General features: G+C 47.2%; 1 protein-coding gene across 1 annotated transcript in view; it reads left to right on the top strand.

Moving 5' to 3' along the window:
• LOC122371338 (protein O-mannosyl-transferase 2-like) overlaps positions 1–24,403 on the top strand; it is a 43,286-nt gene that overhangs the window by 1,195 nt on the left and 17,688 nt on the right. The window contains exons 2-15 of the mRNA XM_043347585.1: positions 10,409–10,507; positions 10,939–11,023; positions 11,373–11,477; positions 11,788–11,896; positions 12,098–12,200; positions 16,420–16,579; positions 17,045–17,151; positions 17,443–17,540; positions 17,788–17,971; positions 18,291–18,474; positions 18,805–18,956; positions 19,743–19,831; positions 21,220–21,380; positions 21,640–21,817. Coding sequence (XP_043203520.1) covers positions 10,409–10,507; positions 10,939–11,023; positions 11,373–11,477; positions 11,788–11,896; positions 12,098–12,200; positions 16,420–16,579; positions 17,045–17,151; positions 17,443–17,540; positions 17,788–17,971; positions 18,291–18,474; positions 18,805–18,956; positions 19,743–19,831; positions 21,220–21,380; positions 21,640–21,817 — 1,814 coding nt within the window. The remainder of the gene's footprint in view (positions 1–10,408; positions 10,508–10,938; positions 11,024–11,372; positions 11,478–11,787; positions 11,897–12,097; positions 12,201–16,419; positions 16,580–17,044; positions 17,152–17,442; positions 17,541–17,787; positions 17,972–18,290; positions 18,475–18,804; positions 18,957–19,742; positions 19,832–21,219; positions 21,381–21,639; positions 21,818–24,403) is intronic.

The raw sequence follows: 24,403 nt of genomic DNA, 5'->3' as shown, positions 1-24,403 counted from the left end.
TTAAATAAATGAACAAAGATGTATCGGACAGTTTCATGGTTGTATTTCTTTCCACCTCGTCAGTGGTGGGTAATAAATTGTCAAGCAGCTATGAATGAGGTACATTTTTAAAAAGAAGCTGAGTTCGTTCCGGCGCTTCTCTCCGCTCATTGCCTAACTGCATGTTTAACTTAATCCCGCGCAGTCCCACAGTAGGTGCATCGCAGCTCTCCGCCCGTTGCCCAGCTGAGTTCTATCCCGCGCCGCTCTTCGCCCCGAGCCCATGTGAGTTTTATCCCGCACCATTCTCCGCCCGTTGCCCAGCTGAGTTTTATCCCGCGCCCCTCTCCGCCCTGAGCCCAGCTGAGTTTTGTCCCGCGCCCCTCTCCGCTCTGGGCCCAGCTGAGTTCTACCGCGCCGCTCTCGCTCAGTGTCAGGGCCGAGATCTGCGGTTCACTGACCTTCCGTCACCTGCCGCCGCGCCGCTCGCGCAGCATCCCAGCCTACCTGGACTGTACGCCCCTGGCACCGGTCTCCGGGCGGCCGGCCGCGACACCGTGGTCTCTAACAGACCAGCGACGCTGTGAGCTGCTTACTTGCTATATCGCTGAAGTCTTATTACAGATTAGTAACAGACATTTTTAAAAAGCTTGCAAGCATTAGCAATTATATAGGTATGCGACGCTGTATCGCCCACCTGGCACCTGACCTATAACCTATCGTGCCTAGCACATAGGTATTTTAAACAGGTGGCCCATCTAATAGCCGTTTTCCCGACGGCCATCTGGTACACATTTGGTGCACATTTGGTGCAGAGTAGGTGCAGATTTGGTCAAATTAGGTTTAGTGTGTCTCTTAGTAGTTATTAGCTAGGGTTGCACTAATTGCTTATATACCTGCTTCGTCATATTATCAGACATTACCATCGATTAAAACACTGAAATAAATTCAAAAACGAAGGTATTTGCTGTAAAACAGATTAGGTGCAGATTTGGTCAAACTAGGTGCATTCGCCGGATAGCCCGTCGTGAAAACGGCTATTATCTTTATCTTTAGGACGTGCTACGTAACCGACCATGCCGAAACAAGACAAGGCAAACATTACGATAACTATCGCATGCTACATGCGCGCATGACGCACTGCTTCTCGCTGTGATGAAAAGGACATAAGGCAAATCCTGTCACCGTATCTATCTGCATAATGAATATCCTGTCATCCTGAGGATAAGGCTGACAGACTGGCGACAGTCTCCTGGGACACGGCTGTGCGGACATACGAGAGCGTCGACTGACAGGCACGTAGCTAGGATTTGGCCAAGGGAGGGGCGGAGGAATCCCGGGGGCCTCCTTTCTACAGAGGGCCTCCTCCCTAAAGGGACCTCCTTTCTACAGAGGGTCTCATGCCTACATAATTACATATACAACATAATGCATTCACTTTTGTTCAGCTTTCATATGGCCAGCGCACTGGTATGTTTCTTTATTCTTACCGCTACAGCGGTAAGAAACATACGCATACCACAAGTCTCCGAGTGGCATGGTAACTGGAAAAAAAACTCGGGCGCCGGCGGCAGCGGCGGTGGCGGTCGAACTGCAGCAGGAGGGGGAGGATCTGCGAAGGAATGGGTGGATACTGGATGACGGTCAGAGTAACATTTGGTGTATTATCATATATCGTTCAAGCGCTTAACCGTATTCCGGGCGGGCTCTGAAAGACCCTGAATCGGGCGGGGGCCTTTTTGGCCCCCGTCAGAACTCGAAAAGCACGAATCGTAGCGACAAACGGCAGCGGCGTTTGATAGTTCGTTGAACGACTTACAACTTTTGTAAACAACTTTTTTGGGTCAGGTCAATATTGAGGTCGCCAGAGGTCATAACAAATAACATGGTTCATAACGACCTACATAGATAGGTCAACTTCAAAATCTGACCTAGGAAGGTCACGCTGGGTACCAATCGACGCGTCATGACCAGGCGAACGGTTTGGTACACTAACAACTATTTAGCCCCATCATGTCGTGATTTATTGGCTAAAAACTGTTGATGACCTCACCTCACCTCAGATGATCCTTCCCGGTGCCCCTGTCAGTAAATGCTATCTGGGCGCTTACAGATTAGATAATCTGACGTAATTCAGAAAGAATTGGGTGGTTTTGACTCGTTTTCTCGAAGCAGGACACAGTTCATTATATTTTCCAATAGGCTTGTCACGATTCTGACCTGACTGACGTCTGCAAGATTGAAACTATACGGTTATCAATTCTTTCTGTGTGAATGATGCCACGTTTACTTGCTGTAAGTAAGACATGGTTTCGTTAGTAAATTTTCCTAGGTCCAGGTGGTTTGCTTCATTTACGCTGTAGATGCAATAAACAATAGATGGATAGGTGTATATATTAATTTCCCGGTCAAACAAATTATTACGAGTTGTGCGAAGCATGGCTATGGGAATATTACCACGGTCTGATAAATGGCTCGGGTAATTGCATCCATCGTAAAAATACCTACACAGCCACAGGTATATTTTACAGAAATGGGCTGCTGTGTTCATGCATTAACCCGCGCCCTGCCGGGGGGTGTTAAACACCCCCTGCAGTTTTCCGTGAATATCTCAAAAACGGCGGCGCGGCACACTTTATACATCATTACTACATATGTTGTGAAAATTTCAGACCCTGGTCACTTAAGGTCAGGTCATCAGGTCAGGTCAAATGACCTCACTACATAAAAAGTTTCAATGTCTGCCAAAGCTACACGGAGTGACCAAACGCTTTGAAACTTTCAGAGATGCAAATGCAAAAGAGCGACAAAATGTTAAAAAATGTATGTCTTGGAATTTTGATATCGATGACATAAGGTCAGGTCAATTTTGCGACGTTAAATTGAAAGTCGTCTTTTTAGACGGAAGTCATTATAAACACTCTAAAACACTGAATTACTAGTATCTTTGACACACTGAACATGAAAATGGCACCCGTGACCCCTTTTTATAACCCTGAGGTCATCTCAGGTCACCAATGGTATCTGACTGTTTCTCGCGAATAACTTTTGATAGAGGCATGCTAGAGCGATGAATACACCTTAGTTGTCTTTGGCTCGACGATACGGATGGACTGATATAGAACTTAACCCTTATCGGTCAGGTCATGACCTTGACCTGAGGCCAAATTTTCAAGTTGACCTTTTAAGGTCAATTGATAGTTCATTCCACACGTCTTGACGAGAGGAACACGATGCTGGTAAAGGGAAGTTCGTGCAAATTTTGAGACTAAAGTTATTGCCGGAAACTGGTTTCCTAAAATACTATATTGGCTATTTTGGCAGTTTTTGCGGCCACTGCAGGTAAAACCGTTGACGGCAAAACCGTTGACGGCACCCGGCATGATTTCTCTGAGCGCATTTATACAAATAATTTCTCTACATAGGATAGGGTCTTCTGTTTACAGAGGACCTCCTCCCCTGTCCCTTCCTACAGTGGGCGGCGACGCGGTTGGGAGTCTATTCTGTACAGTTTCCTGAGTTCTCAGTTCTCACTATAGTGAGAACTGAGAACTCTCTATAGGGAGTAGCAGGGACCAGAAGCCAGAAGGTAATTTGCTTACAGTGGGCCTCCACTCTATGTACTTAATATACGACGCTGTCTTTGACTACCGGGGGCCTCCTGTCCATAGAGGGCCTTTAATCTACAGAGGGCTTCCTCTCTACAGATTGCCTCTTATCTACAGAGGGCCTCCTCTCTGCTGAGGGTGTCTTTCTTTCCAGAGGGCCTCCTTTACAGAGGGAGTCCTCTCTACAGAGGGCCTCTCTAGTCTCTACAGGGACCTCCTCTCTACAGAGGGCTTCTTATCTATGTAGGGCCTCCTCTCTTCAGAGTCTCGTCTCTACAAGGACCTCCTCTATACAGAGGACCTCATCTCTGCAAAGGGCCTCCTCTCTTCAGAGGGCCTTCACTCTACAGAGGGCCTCCTACCTACAGAGGGCCTCCTACCTACAGAGGGCCTCCTACCTACAGAGGACCTCCTTTCTGCTGAGGGAGTCCTCCTCTACAGAGGGCCTCCTCTCTTCAGACGATTTCCTCTCTACAGAGGGCCTCCTCTCTTCAAAGGGCCTTCTGATTTCAGACGGTTTCCTCTTTACAGAGGGCCTGCTCTCTACAGGGGGCCTCCTTTTTACAGAGGGCCTCCTTTTTGAAGAGGGCCTCCTTTTTGCAGAGGGCCTCCTCTCTACAGGGGGTCTCCTCTCTACAGAGGGCTTCCTACCCACAGAGGGCCTCCTCTCCACTGAGGAGTCAGAGGGGCCCTAGCGGTCAGACACAGACACTAGTGGTTATTCACAGGAGATGAGAAGGGTCCTAGCTGTCACTTGTCAGGCTGGTCAGAGGGCCCTGATTGTTCTGACGTCATTTTTAGATTTCGGCGTGAATTTCGTTCGCCTCCGACGTGATTTCGGCCAACGTGGGCCTTCGGCCCACGTTGGATTCAGGCCAAAAGGATTCAGGCCAACGTGGGCCTTCGGCCCACGTTGGCCTGAATCCTTTCGGGGGGGCCTCCTGAAAACCCCAAGGGGGGGGGGGCGGGCGCCCCCTCCGCCCCCCCCCCCTTGGCTACGTCCCTGTCGACTGACGACTATCTGTGCTGTGCATTCATCATACAATGCACATTACACATTCAACATTGTACATTGCACATAGTTAGGCCATTCGCAATGTATGCACTCATGCACATATAAATTGTGCATAAAGCTGAAGAGTGGTAAGACTCTTTCTTTTTCCGAAACTTGCTTTGTTTGTTTTGTTTGGTTAGGCTCTTTCTGTCTGACAAGCCCATTTCAGAGCCGGAATTGGATGATGGGAATTAGGGGGAGACATTGGCCTGGGCGGCCACCCTGGGCGGGCACCCTGGGTGCTCCGCCGGGGCTGAGCCCATCACGTGGACACAGGCCACTCAGCCTCGCTAACGGTCACCGCACTCGGTTGCGGGTCTGCTCCTGGGGTGGAGCTAGTCATGTGGGATAAAGTTGCCCATGCAGCCCGGAACGGGGAGCTGAGGCGTAGAGGAGAAGGATTTGACTGTCCTGAGGATGGAAACGATGGAACGGAGGATTTTGTTCCGAAGCGGTTACCCGAGCGGTCCATGGCTGAATGCATGGACTTTCGCGGCAGTCGGTTGCTGGCTGCTGCACTGTCTTTTTACCATTGCTAACAGTTTTTAGTCAACACTTCTAAGGTTATGACCGAAGGAATCTGAAATGTGTTGTCCTTCGCGGAAAGTTTTGGTCATATGTTCTTTCAGAGTACACCTGAGTCCCCGTCAACCGGCTCATTAAGTTCAAAAGCCGTCGGCGAGAGTCCTTTCAAACTGATTGCGTCGCAGCTTTAGGGCACATAAAGCGCTCGCCGCTAACTGTTAGGTGTAATGACATCACGCTATCGAATTGGAGGTTTAGGAGCAATAAAAGACGATGCGTTACTCCAAACAGTTGGAAAGTTAAGGTAGGTAGGTATACTGCAGATGCAGTGATGTAGCGATTTGAGTTGAGAAATATAGCGAGGCGAATCGAGAAACATATTGTCAGACAATGAGTGATTATCATTAACCCGCGCCCCACTGGGGTCTGTGTATAACACGCCCTACTGGGGGGGGGGGCTATTCATAGCCCCCCCTCCTAACTCCGAAACTACTGGGCCGATCGTCAAAATTCAAACGGCGTCTGATAGCCCCGGAAAAACTGTCGAGCGAAACCTAATTTCATTGACCTCGAGGTCACCGATGACGTCACAGGTCAGGTCAAAGTAAAAATTATTAGCACTTTGGCTTGTTCACATTTTGGGCTCTGGCCGCCGTCTTACAAGTCAGATCAGGCTCATTTTTGGTTTCCACACTCGTGAACAGATGCTCTAGATACCTTGAGGGTACCAAACTTGTACTTTGATTTTCAGGTCAGGGTCAGGTCATCACAGGTCACGAAAATATTATATCATGCGTCGGTCACGTGACACATGTTTTATGGTTCATTTAGGCCATAGATTTCGAATTTGATGTCGTCTGTGTCATTCGAGGTCATTTTGAGTCGAATTTAGCTTAGGTCAGGTCACTTTCAGGTCAAAAAAGGTCAAATTTTGAAGTTGAAATTTTTCAACAAAAAAGGTGTCTATTGGATGCAGTTTGAGCTCAGGAACACGATGGTGCCATTTATATTGGTGTACGACGTCAAATACGTACTGAAAAGTGATTTGAAAAATTAATAATTGTGAATTTTTTGCAATAATGCGTATAACTTGGCCATTTTTGAAGATATTTAGCTAAAACTTGCTAGAGTTAGTCATAATCATGCGTTCTGTCACATATTCCGGTTTTTTCGAAAAGTGAGAAACTTTTTGAAAAAAAATATAAAAATATAAATTTTGAATATTATTATATAAAATTTTCGAAATTTTCAAAATTTTGAAAATCCGAGATAGCAGTTTGATAGCGCGGTCAATTCTGAGTCCTTTCATGCAAAGAAATTGGATCTAGCTTAAAAACTGAGCTCTTGGGAGCGATTGCCGTGGTTCAATGTTTTGCGTCGAAATCGGACGAACATGACGTCACTCTGACGTCATTTCCGGCCGACCTATGGTAACTACGAAGTTCAAATTTTGACACAAGGTGTCAAATTGATGCAGCCGAAGGTGCTGAAAGTTTGGCGTCGATACGTCAAGCGGTTTGGAAGTTATTGCAGAAAAACGGGAGGGGGGGCTATAAATAGCCCCCCCCCCAGTGGGGCGCGGGTTAATGGGTAAAAGCAAACGATCACGAGGTTAACTATACACAGAAGTGAGCGCAAAACAAAGCAATAGTTTACGGTCATACTTGGTCATATTGAGACGGGTTACAACTTACACAGCACATTGGGTGGACGCGTTTCGTCTAAATGACTTTTTTGACACCCTCTCGGAAATTAAAACAATACAAACACAAACACAGGTATAGTTCGTTTTTCTTAAGTTTGCCCCTCACTGTAAACGTCTTTTTGAACACAGCACGAGAATTGCTAGCTGAATTACTGAGAAAACTGGTTGGCGCACATTGTATTGGAGTATGAATTATTTTCAAAATAAGTTTGAACACCGACGATGTAACGTTAATGTTAAACGCCGTGTAATTTATTAATTAGTTCAGACATAATTCCTGAGAAGTCGTCTATCACTGTGGAGCTGTAGGTATGGGTAAATACGAGCTATGGGTCTGTGAAATGGTAAAAAATTTGATAAAATTGATCGTCTGTGAAATCTGGTGAAGTCAATGTGCGCCAACCAGTTTTCTCAGTAATTCAGCTAGCAATTCTCGTGCTGTGTTCAAAAAGACGTTTACAGTGAGGGGCAAACTTAAGAAAAACGAACTATAGCTACCTGTGTTTGTGTTTGTATTGTTTTAATTTCCGAGAGGGTGTCGAAAAAGTCATTTAGACGAAACGCGTCCACCCAATGTGCTGTGTAAAGCTCAGGCTACACTGTCAGCGTTTTTTTCGGTTTCTGCGTGATTTCGGTTTCCGCGTTTTTACGGTTTCTGCGTTTTTTCGTTCCGGGCGGCCGCCGAGTGGACGCTGTTGTTTATAACATTCTGATGGATAAGTGATCGAATTAATTAATTATTCATGTTAAATAGTATTGTATTTTAACAAAATTATAATTGAATAATTGTTTTAAAGATTTTACAACTAACCAAAATATATTTTCGATCATAATCATTTGTCAGCTTAGATACAATTTTCTGTATTATCATATTTGAAGTAAAATGAAGAGTTTTGAAACATATCTTGTCTTCTTTAATCATGAATTACACCATTTTCATCATTTACTTTTGAAACTGTTCCATCGTCAATATTATCAGCAACAATCACTTCTAATCATTCATCACTAAAACGAAATCCCGCAGAAACCGAGAAAAAGTTCACAGCTCTGAACTTTTTTTCGGTTCCGACTCGTCGGTTTTTGCGGGTTTTCGTTCCACGGGACGCCAGACTGGCAGTGTAGCTTGCGCAATGCATTCGCTATGAGGCGAACTTGACGACGCGAACCGAAATCCTGCAGAAACCAAAAAAACGTCGGAATTCATGCTAGTGTAGCTTAGGCTTAACCCGTCTCAATATATATTTGTCTATTACTACTCATACTTGGCCATACTCATTAAAAGCGCGTTGAAATAGTTAGGTTTAAGCGAGGCGGCATCATCCCCACTTTGCTAAATGCTCAGGCTCTACCATTATGTTCGCCTGCCGGCAGCGCCGGCAGCGAACAAAAAAAGTTCGGCTGAGCCTGTTTGTCAGTATGTATGTATGTATGTGAGTTTGTCCAAGCTTTTTTGGACCTGGAGTCAAAATGGGTGGACCGATCGGGACCAACGTGGTACCGTTCGACTCGTCACCGGCGAGGTAAACTTTTGGTGCTGGCCTCGGTTCGCTCAGTGCTTCGTGGCACATGCTATTCCACTTCAAAGTTTCGGTGACACGAATTTTTTTGTCAAGGCTACAGGTCAACCCGAGGTCACGGACAAAGCCACACTGGCGGGACACATCGGTAACACCTTGAACCAGTTTCCAGGGGGGTCACCGTCTGCGAGGGGTGCAGGCTGCACGTGCTGGTGGCGGAAAGCCGTTTTGACGTGAGGTCCTCTGGCTCAAAGAAATTTTGAGCTATCAACTTCAAAATCGGTTCAATTGTAGTCCCAGGCAAGGCCTCCAAAATAGTGCACATTTGGTTGAGCTAAACTCTGTGGTGCATGAGCTATGCACGTGCACGCCTGCTTTCCCCCCCCCTTCGTACGTTGCCACGCCTGCAGGGTAAACGGCAGCTCTAACTGGTTCAAAACTTGCAGGTCATAAGAAAAAATGCATTGAATCTTGACATTTCGGCGAGATAATATCCGAGGGGTGCAAGCTGCGCGTGCGGGGGGCGGTTAACGGTTTTGACGATGGATCCTCTGATCACGGGAAACGTCGAGATAGCGACACAAAAGTCGGTACACTGATAGAACTAGACACATGCTACAGGATGCTATGAAAAGACTGCACTGGGGTGCCTGGGACATGAACTATGCACGTGCATATCTTACTGTAGGTAGATATCCACACCAATCTCACGTGCTTCCAAGCATTTTTGGGATGTTTCGGTTGGTTTCAGGTTCAGTCCAAGCTCAGTCTGGGTTTCGGTGGTTTGGCCCTGTGTGCCTTCAGTACCGTACCTCCAATTCTGGCCCAAGGCAACGCAAGAGCGCTGCCGGCATCTGCCGGGGTGCCTGGGACATGAACTATGCACGTGCATATCTTACTGTAGGTAGATATCCACACCAATCTCGCGTGCTTCCAAGCATTTTTGGGATGTTTCGGTTGGTTTCAGGTTCAGTCCAAGCTCAGTCTGGGTTTCGGTGGTTTGGCCCGGTGTGTGCCTTCAGTACCGTACCTCCAATTCTGGCCCAAGGCAACGCAAGAGCGCTGCCGGCATCTAGTCTATACTACTCATACTTGGCCATACTCATTAAAAGCGCGTTGAAATAGTTAGGTTTAAGCGAGGCGGCATCATCCCCACTTTGCTAAATGCTCAGGCTCTACCATTATGTTCGCGAGTCACCCGGCCAAAATGGCAGGACTCTCATTTTTCCGCGTTCCGCTCGTGACGCCAGCTCTAGTCAACTCCGTCTGATTGGTCGTCGCTTAGGGCACGTGACCCCTCGACGCCCCAGGCTAAGGGTATCGGGCGAACGCGGCACGGCACCTTGGGCCGCGAGCTGCCCCTCGGCTAGACTAGACATCACATCGCGTTATGATGTGCGATTTATGCAGTTCCCAACACCTTAGCGCTTCCAAAATGACAAATGCATCATTGCGGTTGCATTGCGCTTACCACACGGTTGTTACGGTAGCTGTCCTGGGACATGCAAATCATAATTGCCGTATGTTTATTTTTTATGCTCGACTGTTTCCGTTTCGCACTTGTCTACGCACCTACTAATTTGTCTAATGTTAAAAACACAGCGGTGGTTGCCATGTGACTGGACGGCTGTGAGCTGAGCGCTTTCTGCACTGCCCGATCCTTGACCGACTATTGCAGGCAATAGTGTGCCCCTGATCGCACACTGGGTGCCTCTGAACGTCCGCTGGGCGTCCGACTGAGGTCCTCACGGTGCCCTTACAGTGGATAATCAAGTCGCCGTCTGGGTGCCTCTAACCGCGTCCGCTGGGCGTCCGACTGAGGTCCTCACGGTGCCCTTACAGTGGCTAATCAAGTCACCGTCTGGGTGCCTCTAACCTGTCACTGGGCGTCCGACTGAGGTCCTCACGGTGTCCCTTACAGTGGCTAGCCAAGTCGCCGTCTGGGTGCCTCTTTAACCACCGTCTCCGTACGCCCCAAACGTCCTCCGGGCGCGCTGACCGTCTGCTCCGCCTCCGACAGGGCCGTCAGCAGCGGCCGGTGGCGGGCCATTTTCGGCAGCATCTGTCTGCTGTCGGCAGTGACTCGACTGTACGACCTCCGCAGTCCTCCCTGGGTGGCGTGAGTTATACACAGGCGTCGCCTGCTTATTTGTATAAATCATTGTTTGGAGGGTCAAATGTCTATATATTTTGTGTTGTTATCACGGATTAAAAATGCGGTAAATGATCAATATGCGCCACGAGTGCATTGGAACATTTGCTCATGGTACAGCTTGGTCGGAAATTACGAGCCTTTTGATAAACTCCGTCGGCGTTGTCGCTTGTAATGACCAATAAAACAGCCATGAACGAACTTTCCGATTAATGAATTTACCTACTCGAAACCCATTAGGAATTAGCCTTCATATCAAACATAGCTAAACTTTTTTGTCGCTTCCGTGATACTGCAAAAAAAAAATGAAGGGCAGTAAATGCCACTCTTTCATTTAATTGATAATTGTTCTCAATTGCTCTGAAACTGCCTCTTGAACTCACCTGTTCGCTTTTCAGGTGGGATGAAACCCACTTCGGTAAGATGGCAAACTGGTACATAAACCGCACTTTCTTTTTCGACGTTCATCCACCTCTTGGGAAGGTAAGTAATAGATTTAAAATAAGGTTAGAAATAAAGGAAGCCTCAGGAACGGAATAGTCCGTGAGCTTTAATAGACTGATTATATCGAATGTATTTTATTTTTGTCAAGCGGCACATTGCATATGATATCAGGCAGCTTTTGTCAAATTGTCAGGGAACTCAGATTTGTTTTTCAATAGAAAAACACAAGTTTTAACTATTGACAATAAACCTTCGGTTATTTCGTTACATCTATGTTAAATATTTATTATTTTGTTCCGTTACAGCCATGTTTCATCGCAATGTAACCAAAAAATATCTGCTTTTGTTTCCTAAAAAGTTAACTGCATTGTCTGCATTTTGCTGTCAGATTCTAATCGCTGGTGCCGGCTACGCCACGGGATACAACGGCTCGTTCCCTTTTACAAAGCCAGGCGAACAATTCAACGAGACCAGCTTTGTGGGAATGCGAGCGGTAAGAATTAACAAGTCAAGAAATGCCTTGGCCTTATGTTAAATTTTGAACCCTTAAACGTTATCTTAAATCTTAATTCTTAATATTTTGGTGATAGATATGATGATTTTCTACGTATTACTCGTATACTAGCGTAAAATATTCTCTTCCTAAAATTATTTGATCATTAGTGAAGGACATCCAAACATCGTTTCTATTTTCCTATCCGTAAGTTTTGTTCCCACGGGTGACGCCATCACACCCTAGGACCTTTATAATTATGGATGACCTGACCTGAACACTGACCTAACCCTACCTGTGGCGCCGTCAGTTGTGCGCCACGATGGGCGCCTCGATCGTGCCGATGGCGTTTATAACTGTCGATGACCTCACGGGGTCAGTGACGGCCGCCACCCTCGGCTCCCTGCTGCTGGCGCTTGGTGAGTACTGAGTATCCGAGGTCATCCGGTGAGTATCCGAGGTCAACTGTGCCTGGTTCATGTTTTTTTTTTCGCTCCATCAGTCTCGTACATGCTGCAGGGTGGTATTCACGCCACCGTTTGAGATACAATCCATGTAAAATGCATGGTTTATTACATGTTTAACATTTATGATAACGTATTCCTGTTTTTTTTTTTCAGATGTGGGCATTACAACTATCAGTCGTTTTATTCTTCTCGATCCCATCCTGATGTTTTTCATGGCTGCCACAACGATGTTCAACTTTAAATTCAACAAATACAGGTGAGAATAGAATGCTAACATAAGAGAAATACAAAACAAGTTAACAGCCAATGCCCTAAAACTTCATCAGCCTTCTTATTAGTTAGCAACTAGCAAGCTGATCGTGCATATATAATCCTTGTAACGTCGAACACTTAACCATCTTACGAAAGATTAAATGCTTTACAGATAAATTGCGACATTCTACGCTTTCGCCTTACTTCTTCAATCACTTCAGCCCCGTTTTAAACAGCGCAAATGATTAGACGGAAGCCGGCTAAATGCTGGCGTTGGCCCTGGTCATTGTGCAAAATATCTTTTAGTTTTCAATGGGATGAAGTTTGTTTTTAAATTTTCCTCGTCCTTCACCATATCTGACAAGAAAATGTTGGCGGAAATGGAAAAATATGTTTTTATCGTTCCGAAGCGGCAGGCGTGCGCTCAACTTCTCGTAAACTACCGCTAGAACTTTGAGTTCGCTTTTTTAGCTGGTTTCGAACTTGTCTTATAGCGCCGGGAGAAAAGTTACAAGTCTGATGTGCGTACTTCTTTTGGTCGAAGACCTGGCTAACGTCTAATGGCTGATTGGTGTGTGCTAGCTTCAAATAAAGAAATTACAGGTGATTTGTGCTACCACCAGAGCACATAGCTCAGCTTTTATATCTGCCATCATGAATATTATCTCCATTTAGTTTCAGGCCATCCAGCATTAAGCTCAGTGGCAGCAACCACTTCGGTCCAAGGCCCCGGGACTGGCACGTAATTTATAGTCGCGAGAGCTCCACCGGTGCGCCGTGGGAACAGCACAGACCGTCTCTCTGAGGTGGCGCATCTGCAGGAGTTCTTCCAAAGGTCACTAGCAGTGCTTCAAATTGGACCCTCACTGTGCTCCCTGCTCGAATCCAGACGTAAAACAGTTGGTGGAATTATTTTCAGTACTTGATGGATAGGAATTGCAAGAAGACAAGCGGTTCTGGCAATGGTTGAACCTGCCTGTGCAGTGACTGACAGCCCCTTACAAACAACTGAGAAATGGCTCTCGGATAAACTGGCGGGCTGCCATATAAAACGCCGGCGGAATTGTTTTACCGTCAGTTGGTTGTGTCAGAGACAACATCTGTCAGGTCGTATCACTCGGCGCAGGCAGACCATAACTCGGCGAGACGCCACTGCCGACAGCCTAAAATGTTTCCTCTCGCGGTAGCGGCCGGCAGAGACTCAGAAAGGTCAGGGGTCGGACTGCCTCCCCGGCCGGTGTTAGGAGGTCGTCACGCTCACCTCAACAGCCGCCGGCGCCCCGTGAACACTTAATGAGCAGCCAAAGGGAGCCACAAACTTCTGATGACTTGTACCGGCACCTCTTCAGTGGTCTGCTGATGGCATTGACTTAAAACGTTTTAAATTGCATTAGAACTTCGAAGATAGATATATTTACCTAATATATATGTTACGGGTCATATGCTAACTTGGGCAGTATGCAAACTGCCCGGGCAGTATGCATACTACCCAACAGCCCGGGCAGTATGCATACCGCCCGGGTAGTATGCATACTACCCGACCCCTTGGGCAGTATGCATACCTCCCGGGTAGTATGCATACCACCCACCTTTCTTCTCACGGGCAAGATATTTACTCGGGCAGTATGTTGACTACACTTCGTGAGGCTTGTTAATGCAATAACTCGCGTATATGTTACGGGTCATATGCTAACTTGGGCAGTATGCAAACTGCCCGGGCAGTATGCATACTACCCAACAGCCCGGGCAGTATGCATACCGCCCGGGTAGTATGCATACTACCCGACCCCTTGGGCAGTATGCATACCGCCCAAAAGCTTGGGCAGTTTGCATACTGCCCGTTTTCCGACTTAAAGTTGTGTAATCCATGCCCACATTAAGAATATAAATGGCTCTCTAGATAACAATAGATCGAACGAGAAGAATTTTTGTCGTCAAACGTGATTGATCGATCGTAGGATGGAATGAGGATTGGAATAAAGTGTTGAAATTACTTTTTCCCAAATCCATTGTTGAATAACCCGCTGGCCAACAAGTCATTGTCATTGTGAAGCGTGAACTGAGTAAAATGAAACGACGACGACAAAATTTGACGTCATCAATTTTGAACAGTTCTTTTTTCGCTATAACTTTGCCAAACAAGAGGAATCAATCTCAAATTTGGTATGAGGATAGAAGGCGGTAGGGACTATCACATATTTTCCGTTTTTTCGAAATTCAAAAAAAAACTTTTTGGATTTTTGCCTATAATATTCAAAAAATTACTTTTTTGATTTTTTTTGGGGGGGGGGGTCAAAATCTAAAAATTTTAAAAATCCGAAATAGCGGTTTTGTAGCCCTCTAATTCGACACCTTTTATACCTGTTCTTAAACATTTTCTGTATCTATAAAGCTGTGGGCCTGACAGCTCTTCCCGCGAAACCTTTTTTTGGGTCGAAAATGGCAGAAATGACGTCACTCCGACGTCATTAGCGGCCAACCTATCATAGCCTTTGGAAAATTTTTGGTCACAATGTGTAATAGCTACGATCCCGGGAGGGTACTGAAAGTTTGGTGGCAATCGGCACAGCGGAATTCTGGAGATATATCGAAAAAAAAACTAAGGGGACAAAAAATGCCCCCCCCCCCACCACCCGGAAGGTTAAAACGTTTGTCATTCACATATATACGCGAGTTATTGCATTAACAAGCCTCACGAAGTGTATAAGTCAACATACTGCCCGAGTAAACATCTTGCCCGTGAGAAGAAAGGTGGGTGGTATGCATACTACCCGGGAGGTATGCATACTGCCCGGGCGGTATGCATACTGCCCAAGGGGTCGGGTAGTATGCATACTACCCGGGCGGTATGCATACTGCCCGGGCTGTTGGGTAGTATGCATACTGCCCGGGCAGTTTGCATACTGCCCAAGTTAGCATATGACCCGTAACATATATATGTGAATGACAAACGTTTTGACCTTCCGGGTGGTGGTGGGGGGGGGGGGCCTTTGCTGTCCCCTCTTAGTTTTTTATATGTCTCCAGAATTCCGCTGCGCCGATTGCCACGAAACTTTCAGTACCCTCCCGGGATCGTAGCTATTACACATTGTGACCAAAAATTTTCCAAAGGCTATGATAGGTTGGCCGCTAATGACGTCAGAGTGACGTCATTTCTGCCATTTTCGACCCAAAAAAGGTTTCGCGGGAAGAGCTGTCAGGCCTACAGCTTTATAGATACAGAAAATGTTTAAGAATAGGTATAAAAAGTGTCGAATTAGAGGGCTACAAAACTGCTATTTCGGATTTTTTAAAATGTTTAGATATTGAACCCCAAAATCAAAAAAAGTAATTTTTGAATATAATAGGCAAAAATTCAAAAAAGTTTTTTTTGAATTTCGAAAAAAAAAACGGAAAATACGAGTATGTGATAGTCCCATCCGCCTTCTATCCACATACCAAATTTGAGATTGATTCCTCTTTTTTGGCAAAGTTATAGCGAAAAAAGAACTGTTCAAAATTGATGACGTCAAATTTTGTCGTCGTCTTTTCATTTTACTCAGTTAACGCTTCACAATGACAATGACTTGTTGGCCACTGGTTATTCAACAATGGATATGGGAAAAAGTAATTTCAACACTTTATTCCAATCCTCATTCCATCCTACGATCGATCAATCACGTTTGACGACAAAAATTCTTCTCGGTCGATCTATTGTTATCTAGAGAGCCATTCATATTCTTAATGTGGACATGGATTACACAACTTTAGGTCGGAAAGCGGGCAGTATGCAAACTGCCCAAGCTTTTGGGCGGTATGCATACTGCCCAAGGGGTCGGGTAGTATGCATACTACCCGGGCGGTATGCATACTGCCCGGGCTGTTGGGTAGTATGCATACTGCCCGGGTAGTTTGCATACTGCCCAAGTTAGCATATGACCCGTAACATATATACCCCGTATGCAGATAAATTGCCTCAAGTGCAGTACCTACCATTAGTATATCGTCATATTGGTATCATTAGTCATTATCATTCCTCATATTTGCTATTTGTCATTTGTTTACCTGATATCATTTTATAATAATTCAAGGGCATACCGAGTTATATGCATGATTGCGCTTTTCATCATTTTGTAATGGTGAAGCGTGTCTACCCTAACGGGCTGCATTATCCGCCCAATGCACATCTGTAGGTACGCTGTGAGTGCCCACACGTCTCAGCGGGACCGACTGACCGTTTCCAGATCGTTCAGCGGCCGCTGGTGGCTCACGCTGAGTCTCACCGGACTCTCGCTCGGCTGCGTGCTGAGTGTCAAGTTTGTGGGCGTGTTCGTGCTGGCCGTGGTCGGCCTGTATACAGTCACCGACCTCTGGTCCATCTTCTGCGACTATACGCAGCCGCTGGTGAGTGAACAATAAAATAAATTATCTTCGGTTTTGGATAGAAATAATCATAAAAGTGATTGAATACAGCTTGCATGCATTTAACGAGTCATAAAAAGAAGTCAACAGAAAAATTCGTGAGGACACAATTTAGCATACAGATGCCGCTTCGGGCGAGAATAAAAACCGCAAATAGTTAAAAGGGTCCGTATGGGAAAGACTTTCACAGACGGAAATATTTTTTACACATGACTGATCAAAAGTCGGAAGAGACAAAATCAACAGACGATATCGAAATGATAGGTACATAAGCATTTATTTTGTCCATCAAAAATACGTAGATCGCTTTTGAACCTTTCAGGGAAACTTTCCTTTGTAATTTTGCGATCTCCAAGTACAACGCACGGTTCTTCATTGACCGCAACTATGCCAACAATCGTGTTGTTTTCTAACGTGAAAACTTATTGAAATGCTGTTGTTTTTCAGACGCACACGGTGAAGCACTTCTTGGCCCGTGCGCTGTGTTTGATCGCCATACCAGCTGCCACTTACCTGATGGTGTACTGCATTCACGACGCTCTCATATTGCAAGTGTAAGTAACTATCATCATATTTTATGTTGATAGATATGAGTAACACCAACAACATAACTGGTCGTACTAAAAAGGAAACTGGTAACTTTAAAACTGTTTCAAATCTTTAAAACTCAAAAGTCATACCGCGTTGCATTTGCTGCTCCCATTCCAATATTTGTCCCGTTTCTCTGAGATAGTACAATCAGCAGCAGTCTTAACGAGGCCTATACATACATACACATTACCTGTATACCTATCTCCAAGGAAATATGAGTCACTTATGCTCACTCTCAATCATTCGGTTTTCAGCGGGGACCAGCACGGATTTCAGGGCGACTCTTGGCTCAGCGCCGGCTCTCAGATGCAGCTCAAAAACAGCGACATGTACAAACTCAAACAGCCACAGTGTGAGTGGTGGGAGCATAACGAGTATAAGATTATATTGGGTAGGAGACGCGCCGGAGCGGTAAAAGGCGCGGGCCGTGCTACAGCTAACGTATCATCCTCTGTGAACTATGCTGGCTGATCATATGGCAACCTTTTGATAAATGCCTAGTAATCCGTCACGTTCATATTTAGCGACTAAGCACTGGTCAGTGGACGCTATTGCCTACGCCCTGTGCCTAACCGTACCACGCCGTTCTCTCCGAGCAGACCTGGCGTACGGCTCGCTGGTGACCCTGCAGACGATCGGCTCTCACAGCAGCTTTCTGCACTCGCACAACCTCAGCTACCCCGCCTGGGACTTTGAGAACACGACCGACACCGCGAGCACGCTCAACATGTCCGAGATCTACTCCGTCACCGGCTTCCGACTCAAGGACGTCAACAACTTCTGGTAAGAACGTCAACAACTTTTGGTAAGGACGCTTAAAACTTCCGGTAGAAACGCTGGAGAGCTTCCGGAAACGACAAGAAGCGAGTAAGAACGTTTAGTGAGGCCGTCAATAATTTGTGGTGACTGCGTACCTTCACGAAAAGCAATGTCACAAAACTGCCTACCCCAGTGTCAATTTAATACCGAGCAGCTTAGCCACAGTTCGGTCCGGTAAACTGCATCAGTATCGATACTCTGAAGTCAAAAGGAACGCTACATGGTCGTCTTTTGCCTACACATTGACCGTTCCGACTCCCTTCCCCTGCGATTCCGACCACAGGAAGATCGTGCCCCATGACGAGGAGGACATCCCGGACTGGGAGAACCCGTACCTGCCGCCTGAGCCAGTGCTGAATGGAGACACGATCCGGCTCATCCACAACGGCACCGGGCGCACGCTCAGCGCGTTCACTGAGCGAGCCGTGAAGACGAGCACCCAGCAGCTGGTCGGTACTCTGCCGCAGGTGAGTGGGTGGGGGGGGGGGCAGGGAGGGGGTGGGGTCAGGGAGAGGGTGGGAGGTCACGGACAGCACCGGTAGCAGAGCAGCTAGCAAGAATAACTCGTTATAAAACGACCGGACTTTGTTATGCTATGACTGAAAAGATTGTTCCGGGATTCAGGAAATCGCATGCGAAAGCCTATTCAAACACATTACTCTCGCGCTATTAATTGCTCCCCTCTCCGTGCTTGCGCTTGACGCGAAAGTCAATCAGCATATGACCACGGAAGTGTTAAAAGTGTGAATCACTTAGCATTGTGCCCGAAGTGACCCGGTTATGCATCCCGATTACAGAAGAAAACCAAGGAGTTCCAGACGGCGTTCGTGCTGAACGCCGCCGGCCTGCCGGACGAGGCGCAGATTGAGGCCATCAACACCACTTTCAGACTGTACAACCCGTACCTGAAGTGCGCCCTGTACGTCTGCGAGGAGAAGCTGCCAGACTGGTGAGTGAGGCGGCGGCAGAACTGCGGTGGTTTTTCAAACTTCCACCGCCGATAAAAACAATCCCAGCTGAACGTTTTTAGGGTATTATGGTGGACACCTATGCGCGCAAGCGGGTAATTGCTAATTATATTGCATTTTCAGCCCGTTGGCTGCTTGTCTCAAGCATGTGCCTCTTATTCATTGAATGTTGTGGAGCTTTAACTGGAATAGCTGTCGACGCATCCTTTGAAATTTGAGCCGAACTGCCGTAATTTTATTCCGCAGCCCTGAACCATTTATGGTGATTAGCGCCGGTAGTGAATTTTATGGTGAGCTGCGCGCAGCAATAAATATTCCCGGTCTGCTCTTATCTTGGGCCCGCAGTTGTTGCTGTTCCGTCGTGAGACAGATTGCCAGACTGGCGGTGTGCCGACCGTTTACGGTACAGCAGCATTGCAGCCGATTTTTTTTTTAGTGGAAACTCTATACCTATCTTTAGTCGATATTCATGTTTCACATGCATGATAGTAGGCGTTTACTTTTCAAAGGAGAACGTTGAGCGACGTATTTTACCATTAATAAGTGAACTTATCAGTATCCGGGATGCAAGTAACGGGTACCTTTTGTCTATTGGTTTATTTCTATTTCTTTCGTGTTATTAAAAATAAGTGCATCATCACTAGAGGAATACAAAAGCTCTTAATATAAACGCTCTTAACTCTTATAAAACTCTATATAGCTGAGAGTATTCTCACTAAATCAGCTATGAGACGCATATGAATAGCGCCTCGTTTTCCTCCCTGCAGGGCGGCTCAGCAGCTGGAGGTTACGTGCAGCAAACGGCTGACCGACGACGGAGTCTTCTGGTCCGCGCATCGCAACATCCACCCGGGCAGTAAGTGAAGTTGGGTCACAAAGTAACAACAATCACATTATAATCAAAGTAGTGCAGACTGCAGACCATGACCATTTGCTTTATGGAGGGCACGTAGGCCGTGAAAATACAATCACTCACCCCACCCGCATACTGTGGGTCGGTCGATTTAAAGGTCACTACGCTCCGGTGGCGGCACATCCATCCGGCGAGCTATCTCGGCGCCCACATCTCCCTGGGGCGGCCGGACAATCTGCGCGCTGAGCCCCGCTTCCGCCCACCACCCGGTGACCGCTGCGGTCGCCCCAGAGACATCCCCCGGCGGCCAGACCTGCCGACGGGGCAGTCCGGCCGCAGAGAGAGGCGTGACTGTCCTGTGTGCCGAGAAACCTCGGATAGGGGAGGGGGGACGGTCCATGGTAGTGCTAAAGAAGGCGAGCCGGGGAGGGGCGGACTGGACCCCCGCCAGCCGGTCACGCCTGCCCCGGTGTGCCCGGCTGACCCGTCAGCGGTACCCCTCCCGCCAGAGACCATTGATCGGTCATCAGACGCGGCCCGTCGCGCGGCGTGACGTCACCAGGTGTGTGACGTCATCAGCCGGGGTCTGACACGGCCGCCGGCCGATGGCCACTTGTCAGCGCTGGCACGGCGCCGGCCGGCTAATGATCGCCACGCGGGTCGCTGATGAGCACACTCGGCCGCGCTGACTGCTGACCCAGCGAAACGCTGACAAACGAGTGGGCACCAGCCCGGTAATGGATGCGGAATACGGTCCCCTTCAGACTTGTGACCCGGGAAACATGCATGGAAGCTAATAGATTATTCATATTGTGATGCATCGACTGATGTTGCAGATTGTATCTATCAGCATACTATTACGCCTAATTCGTGTTACTTTATGAGGTGTTTTTTTTCCATTCCTGTATGTATATTCGCGTCGCCACCCCGTCGAGCGACGCTGCCGCACCATTGGGGCCGGGCTGATAGCCGGTCGGTCGCGGGGCGATTCTTCATCGTCACCTATTGCCGCCAGCGATCCGCGCCGCCGCGGCGCCTCCCCTCCCCTCCCACCCCCGTCGGAGCGGCTCGTCATCTCGCCCGCCGATTGTCGACGGCGACGATTGGTGCCGATTGGTTTAGTGGGTCGTTACGGGGTGTGATTGGGTGCCGAATGCGCTGATAAATTCGCCAACCGCGGTCAGCGTCAGCGGTCAGCGCCGGACAGGGGTGGCACAGCGCCGTTGGGCAGATTGAGACCGTGATGGGCTGTTGGAGACAGCCGGCGAGACTCTCCCTCCCTCTCTCTCTCTCTCTCTCTCTCTCTCTCTCTCTCTCTCTCTCTCTCTCTCTCTCTCTCTCTCTCTCTCGTCTCTCTCCCTTCACTGACGCGCGTCCGATGCGCCTCACAGTGCCGAACGTCACCAAGTACTGGCGCCGGTTCCACTCGACCCTACTGCAGCGGTTCGTCGAGACGCACCGCATCATCACCACCGTCAACGGCAAGCTGAAACCCAACCGGGTCGCCATGCTGCACGCCGACAAGCCCTGGATGTGGCCCATCCTCTACCGGGTAAATATGAATGTGCAAAGGACATAAGCTTCAGATGTGCTTTTCACCAGACAAATGTGGCTCTTGTGCTTCGTAAATGCGTGCCTAGGTCGTAAATCTGCAGGTTGCTTTCGCAATGTCGGGCGAATCTTCATTTATTTTGACGTAGAAGTGTGAAACTGCTTGACAGGTTAGATAATTAATAAGCAGAAATGTATCCTCTCCCGGGTGATATGGAGTACCGTTAAAAGTGCAGCATTTCACCCGCGTCCGTTCACAGGGCCAGTACTTTTCGATGGTGGACTCCCAGCGTGTGTACCTGCTGGGCACGGCGCCGATCTGGTGGGCCAACCTGGCGCTGCTGCTGCTCAGCGGTCTCATCATGATGTACATCGGGTACAGGGCGGCACGGGGGGAGCACGGCCCCGACGCCCAGACCCCAGAGCGACAGAGAGACGGTGAGTGTACAGGGCGGCACGGGGCGGGCGTCAACGCCCACACGACGGAGCGCCAGACGGTCGGTGAGTATAGGTATTTACAGTCACTGACTGAGTATTTAGTTAGTGGTCATAATCGATCAGGAATGTTCCACGGACTCAGCGTGGTTAAAGGGTGGTCTCGGGGCAGTGTCAGGGTGTCACGTGAAACGGATTCACATTTACTCGCCGTGAGATAGGGTCGACAATTAAAGGGTCTAATGTGGCTAGGGCATATATTTGAGACAGTAGTAACATACATATTTGCTGAAAAGGCGACAAGGCCTTGCATAATTTTCTTCAGACTACCTCCTAATGCACGGATATATTGTCTCATTTAATATCGGATTTCTATCCATCGACTGATACTAATTGACACGATCTTTTGCTGGAAATATATAATCTTACCTGGTAACGAACCGGCGGGCCATCGGGGAGACACGGAACTGAGCCATAAAAGAAATGGTAATTGCCTTTCCCAGAAACGGTGGCAAGTCTCTCAGTCAAGATAATAGGCCAGAGTGCTGCAAGTAAAGTCGTTTAGAACTGGTTATCTTCACTTCCAGCAACTCAGGCTACATCCCAGTTTCGTCTGACTAGGAAGTACCGGTTCATGTCTCAACTGAGCGGGGATCACGGAGTACATGATGTAGGTTAAAATAATGAAGTGTCCTATTTATGCTATAGGCATTGATAGGTATAAGGTACCGGCATTATTATTGCAGGCTACCGGTGGCATGATTATTTCGTGGGCGGTACGCCTCAGCAGTCCGCATTCCAAACATAGTGTCGTCGAAATTTCGATTGTGAGGAACTGCTCCGATGGTTATTGATTTGCATAACCCAAGAAGACATCAAACTGACAATAGCATAGCATCATAATATGGTTTGGAAAATACCATTATTGTTTATTCTTTGCTTATTTGGATGTTGGCAGACCAAATGTTTCCCGAACCACTCTCCACCTAAAAACATTGGCAATTCCCTTGGGCAATTATATATAGAGAAAAGATAAACACGGGAAATCCCGCCATTTTCCATCGGAGTTGCCCAACCCACGTCTGCCCCAGAGTAAGGCAAGAGTAAAAAGTTTACCAGGCTTACATCCGCTAGACTTGGAAACCCCTTCAAATCTCCCTCGGGGACGGCCGAAGCTCTCGTTCGCCGAGTTTCGGAAGCTTGTCAAACTGTGTTTCCGATTTGAGAGCTCGCCCGGCCGGTCGGTGGCAACATTTCCGTCTGATCGGCTGATGGCACTCCACTCAGGCAAAACGGATGAAGACGGATAGCTCAGCTTAGCAGACCCATTTGTGGCCGTCTTTACCGTAATCCGCCGCATTGGTTTGATTGCCTGAAATGCCAGGTCTTAAGGGTAGGGGAGAGTGGTGCAGGAGGCCCCCCCTTAAGCTCAGTTGCTATTCTTAGACAACTGATAATATTTAAGAGCTAACGTGTGCATGCGCTGTGAGCATGCATCATTTTCCCATACATATTTGCATTCAAAATGAATCTAGGGGGTACACAAACCGTAAACTTTAACATTTTGGAAAAAGTTGCAAAAGGGCCTCTTACACTATGGGTATGGTAAGACGCCCCCCCCCCCCCTCGGGCGTTTTACAAGTCAAGTCGACTTGTAAAAGACGCTTTGCGAACACAGCTGCAAGGCCCTTTATTTCGAAAAGCTAAGCAAATACGGTGTTATCGAAACCAATAACACTTCCAAAGCGCTCGAACAATGCGAAAACTAGCACAACCAAACGCTGATGACCAACGAAAATTGTACCTATTACCTCTAAGAAAGGAAACAGAAAAAAAGAAACAAAAACAAACTCCTTGAAAAAAGAATGCCACGCCTGCCGCAGGTGCAGGCGTTTTAGCATCGGGGGCGTTTTTTATTGGGGGGCGTTTTATCATCCTCGAAGGGAGGGCCTCTTAAAAAATGCAGTGTTTTAGCGTCACAATATTTATGGTTTATGAGACATTTGCAGCGCACCAGAACATGGTCTATTCTGAAGCTAACATGTGACAATTTCGATGAGATAAGATTGCATTTGATAGCCATTGTTTTTTTCAGATATATAAGGGTGATAAAGATGCATATATCTAGCAAGTAAAGGGGCAAAAACAGAAACAGGCTTACCAAAAGTCGCTGCGACGCACCTGATACCTCAGGTTTCGTGAGTTGTTGTTTCAAGAGGGCTTCTGCTTTACAAGAACATTAAAAAATAAATAACATTATTGGTTTGGTAAAAAAAAGCGATGGGGCAGGGTATATTGAATTAGGGGGTATGTCCAAGTTTAGTATGCATGATCTCCAGTTATACAAATTATTGTAATTAAGGATTAATATCTACATTACAATTTTTTTTAAATTTAGAGAACGTATATCTCGCTTTTTTCTTTTGATTGGAATAATACGATAATTTTAAATAAAAACTTTGGCCCTAGTTGGAAGCGAAGATTCTGGTATCAAATTCCAGTAGTATATTCGATATGGTGACAAGCTGGCAGGATTCAGAAGTTGCGCATCTGAGTCAATTTCGAATTGTTTGCCTAGCAACGGACATT

Source organism: Amphibalanus amphitrite, unplaced genomic scaffold (assembly GCF_019059575.1).
Source record: "Amphibalanus amphitrite isolate SeventyFive unplaced genomic scaffold, NRLGWU_Aamphi_draft 001233F_arrow, whole genome shotgun sequence".
Classification (NCBI taxonomy): Eukaryota; Metazoa; Arthropoda; class Thecostraca; order Balanomorpha; family Balanidae; genus Amphibalanus; species Amphibalanus amphitrite.
Note: the sequence above shows the minus strand (reverse complement) of the source record. Positions and strands in the feature narration are given on the sequence as shown.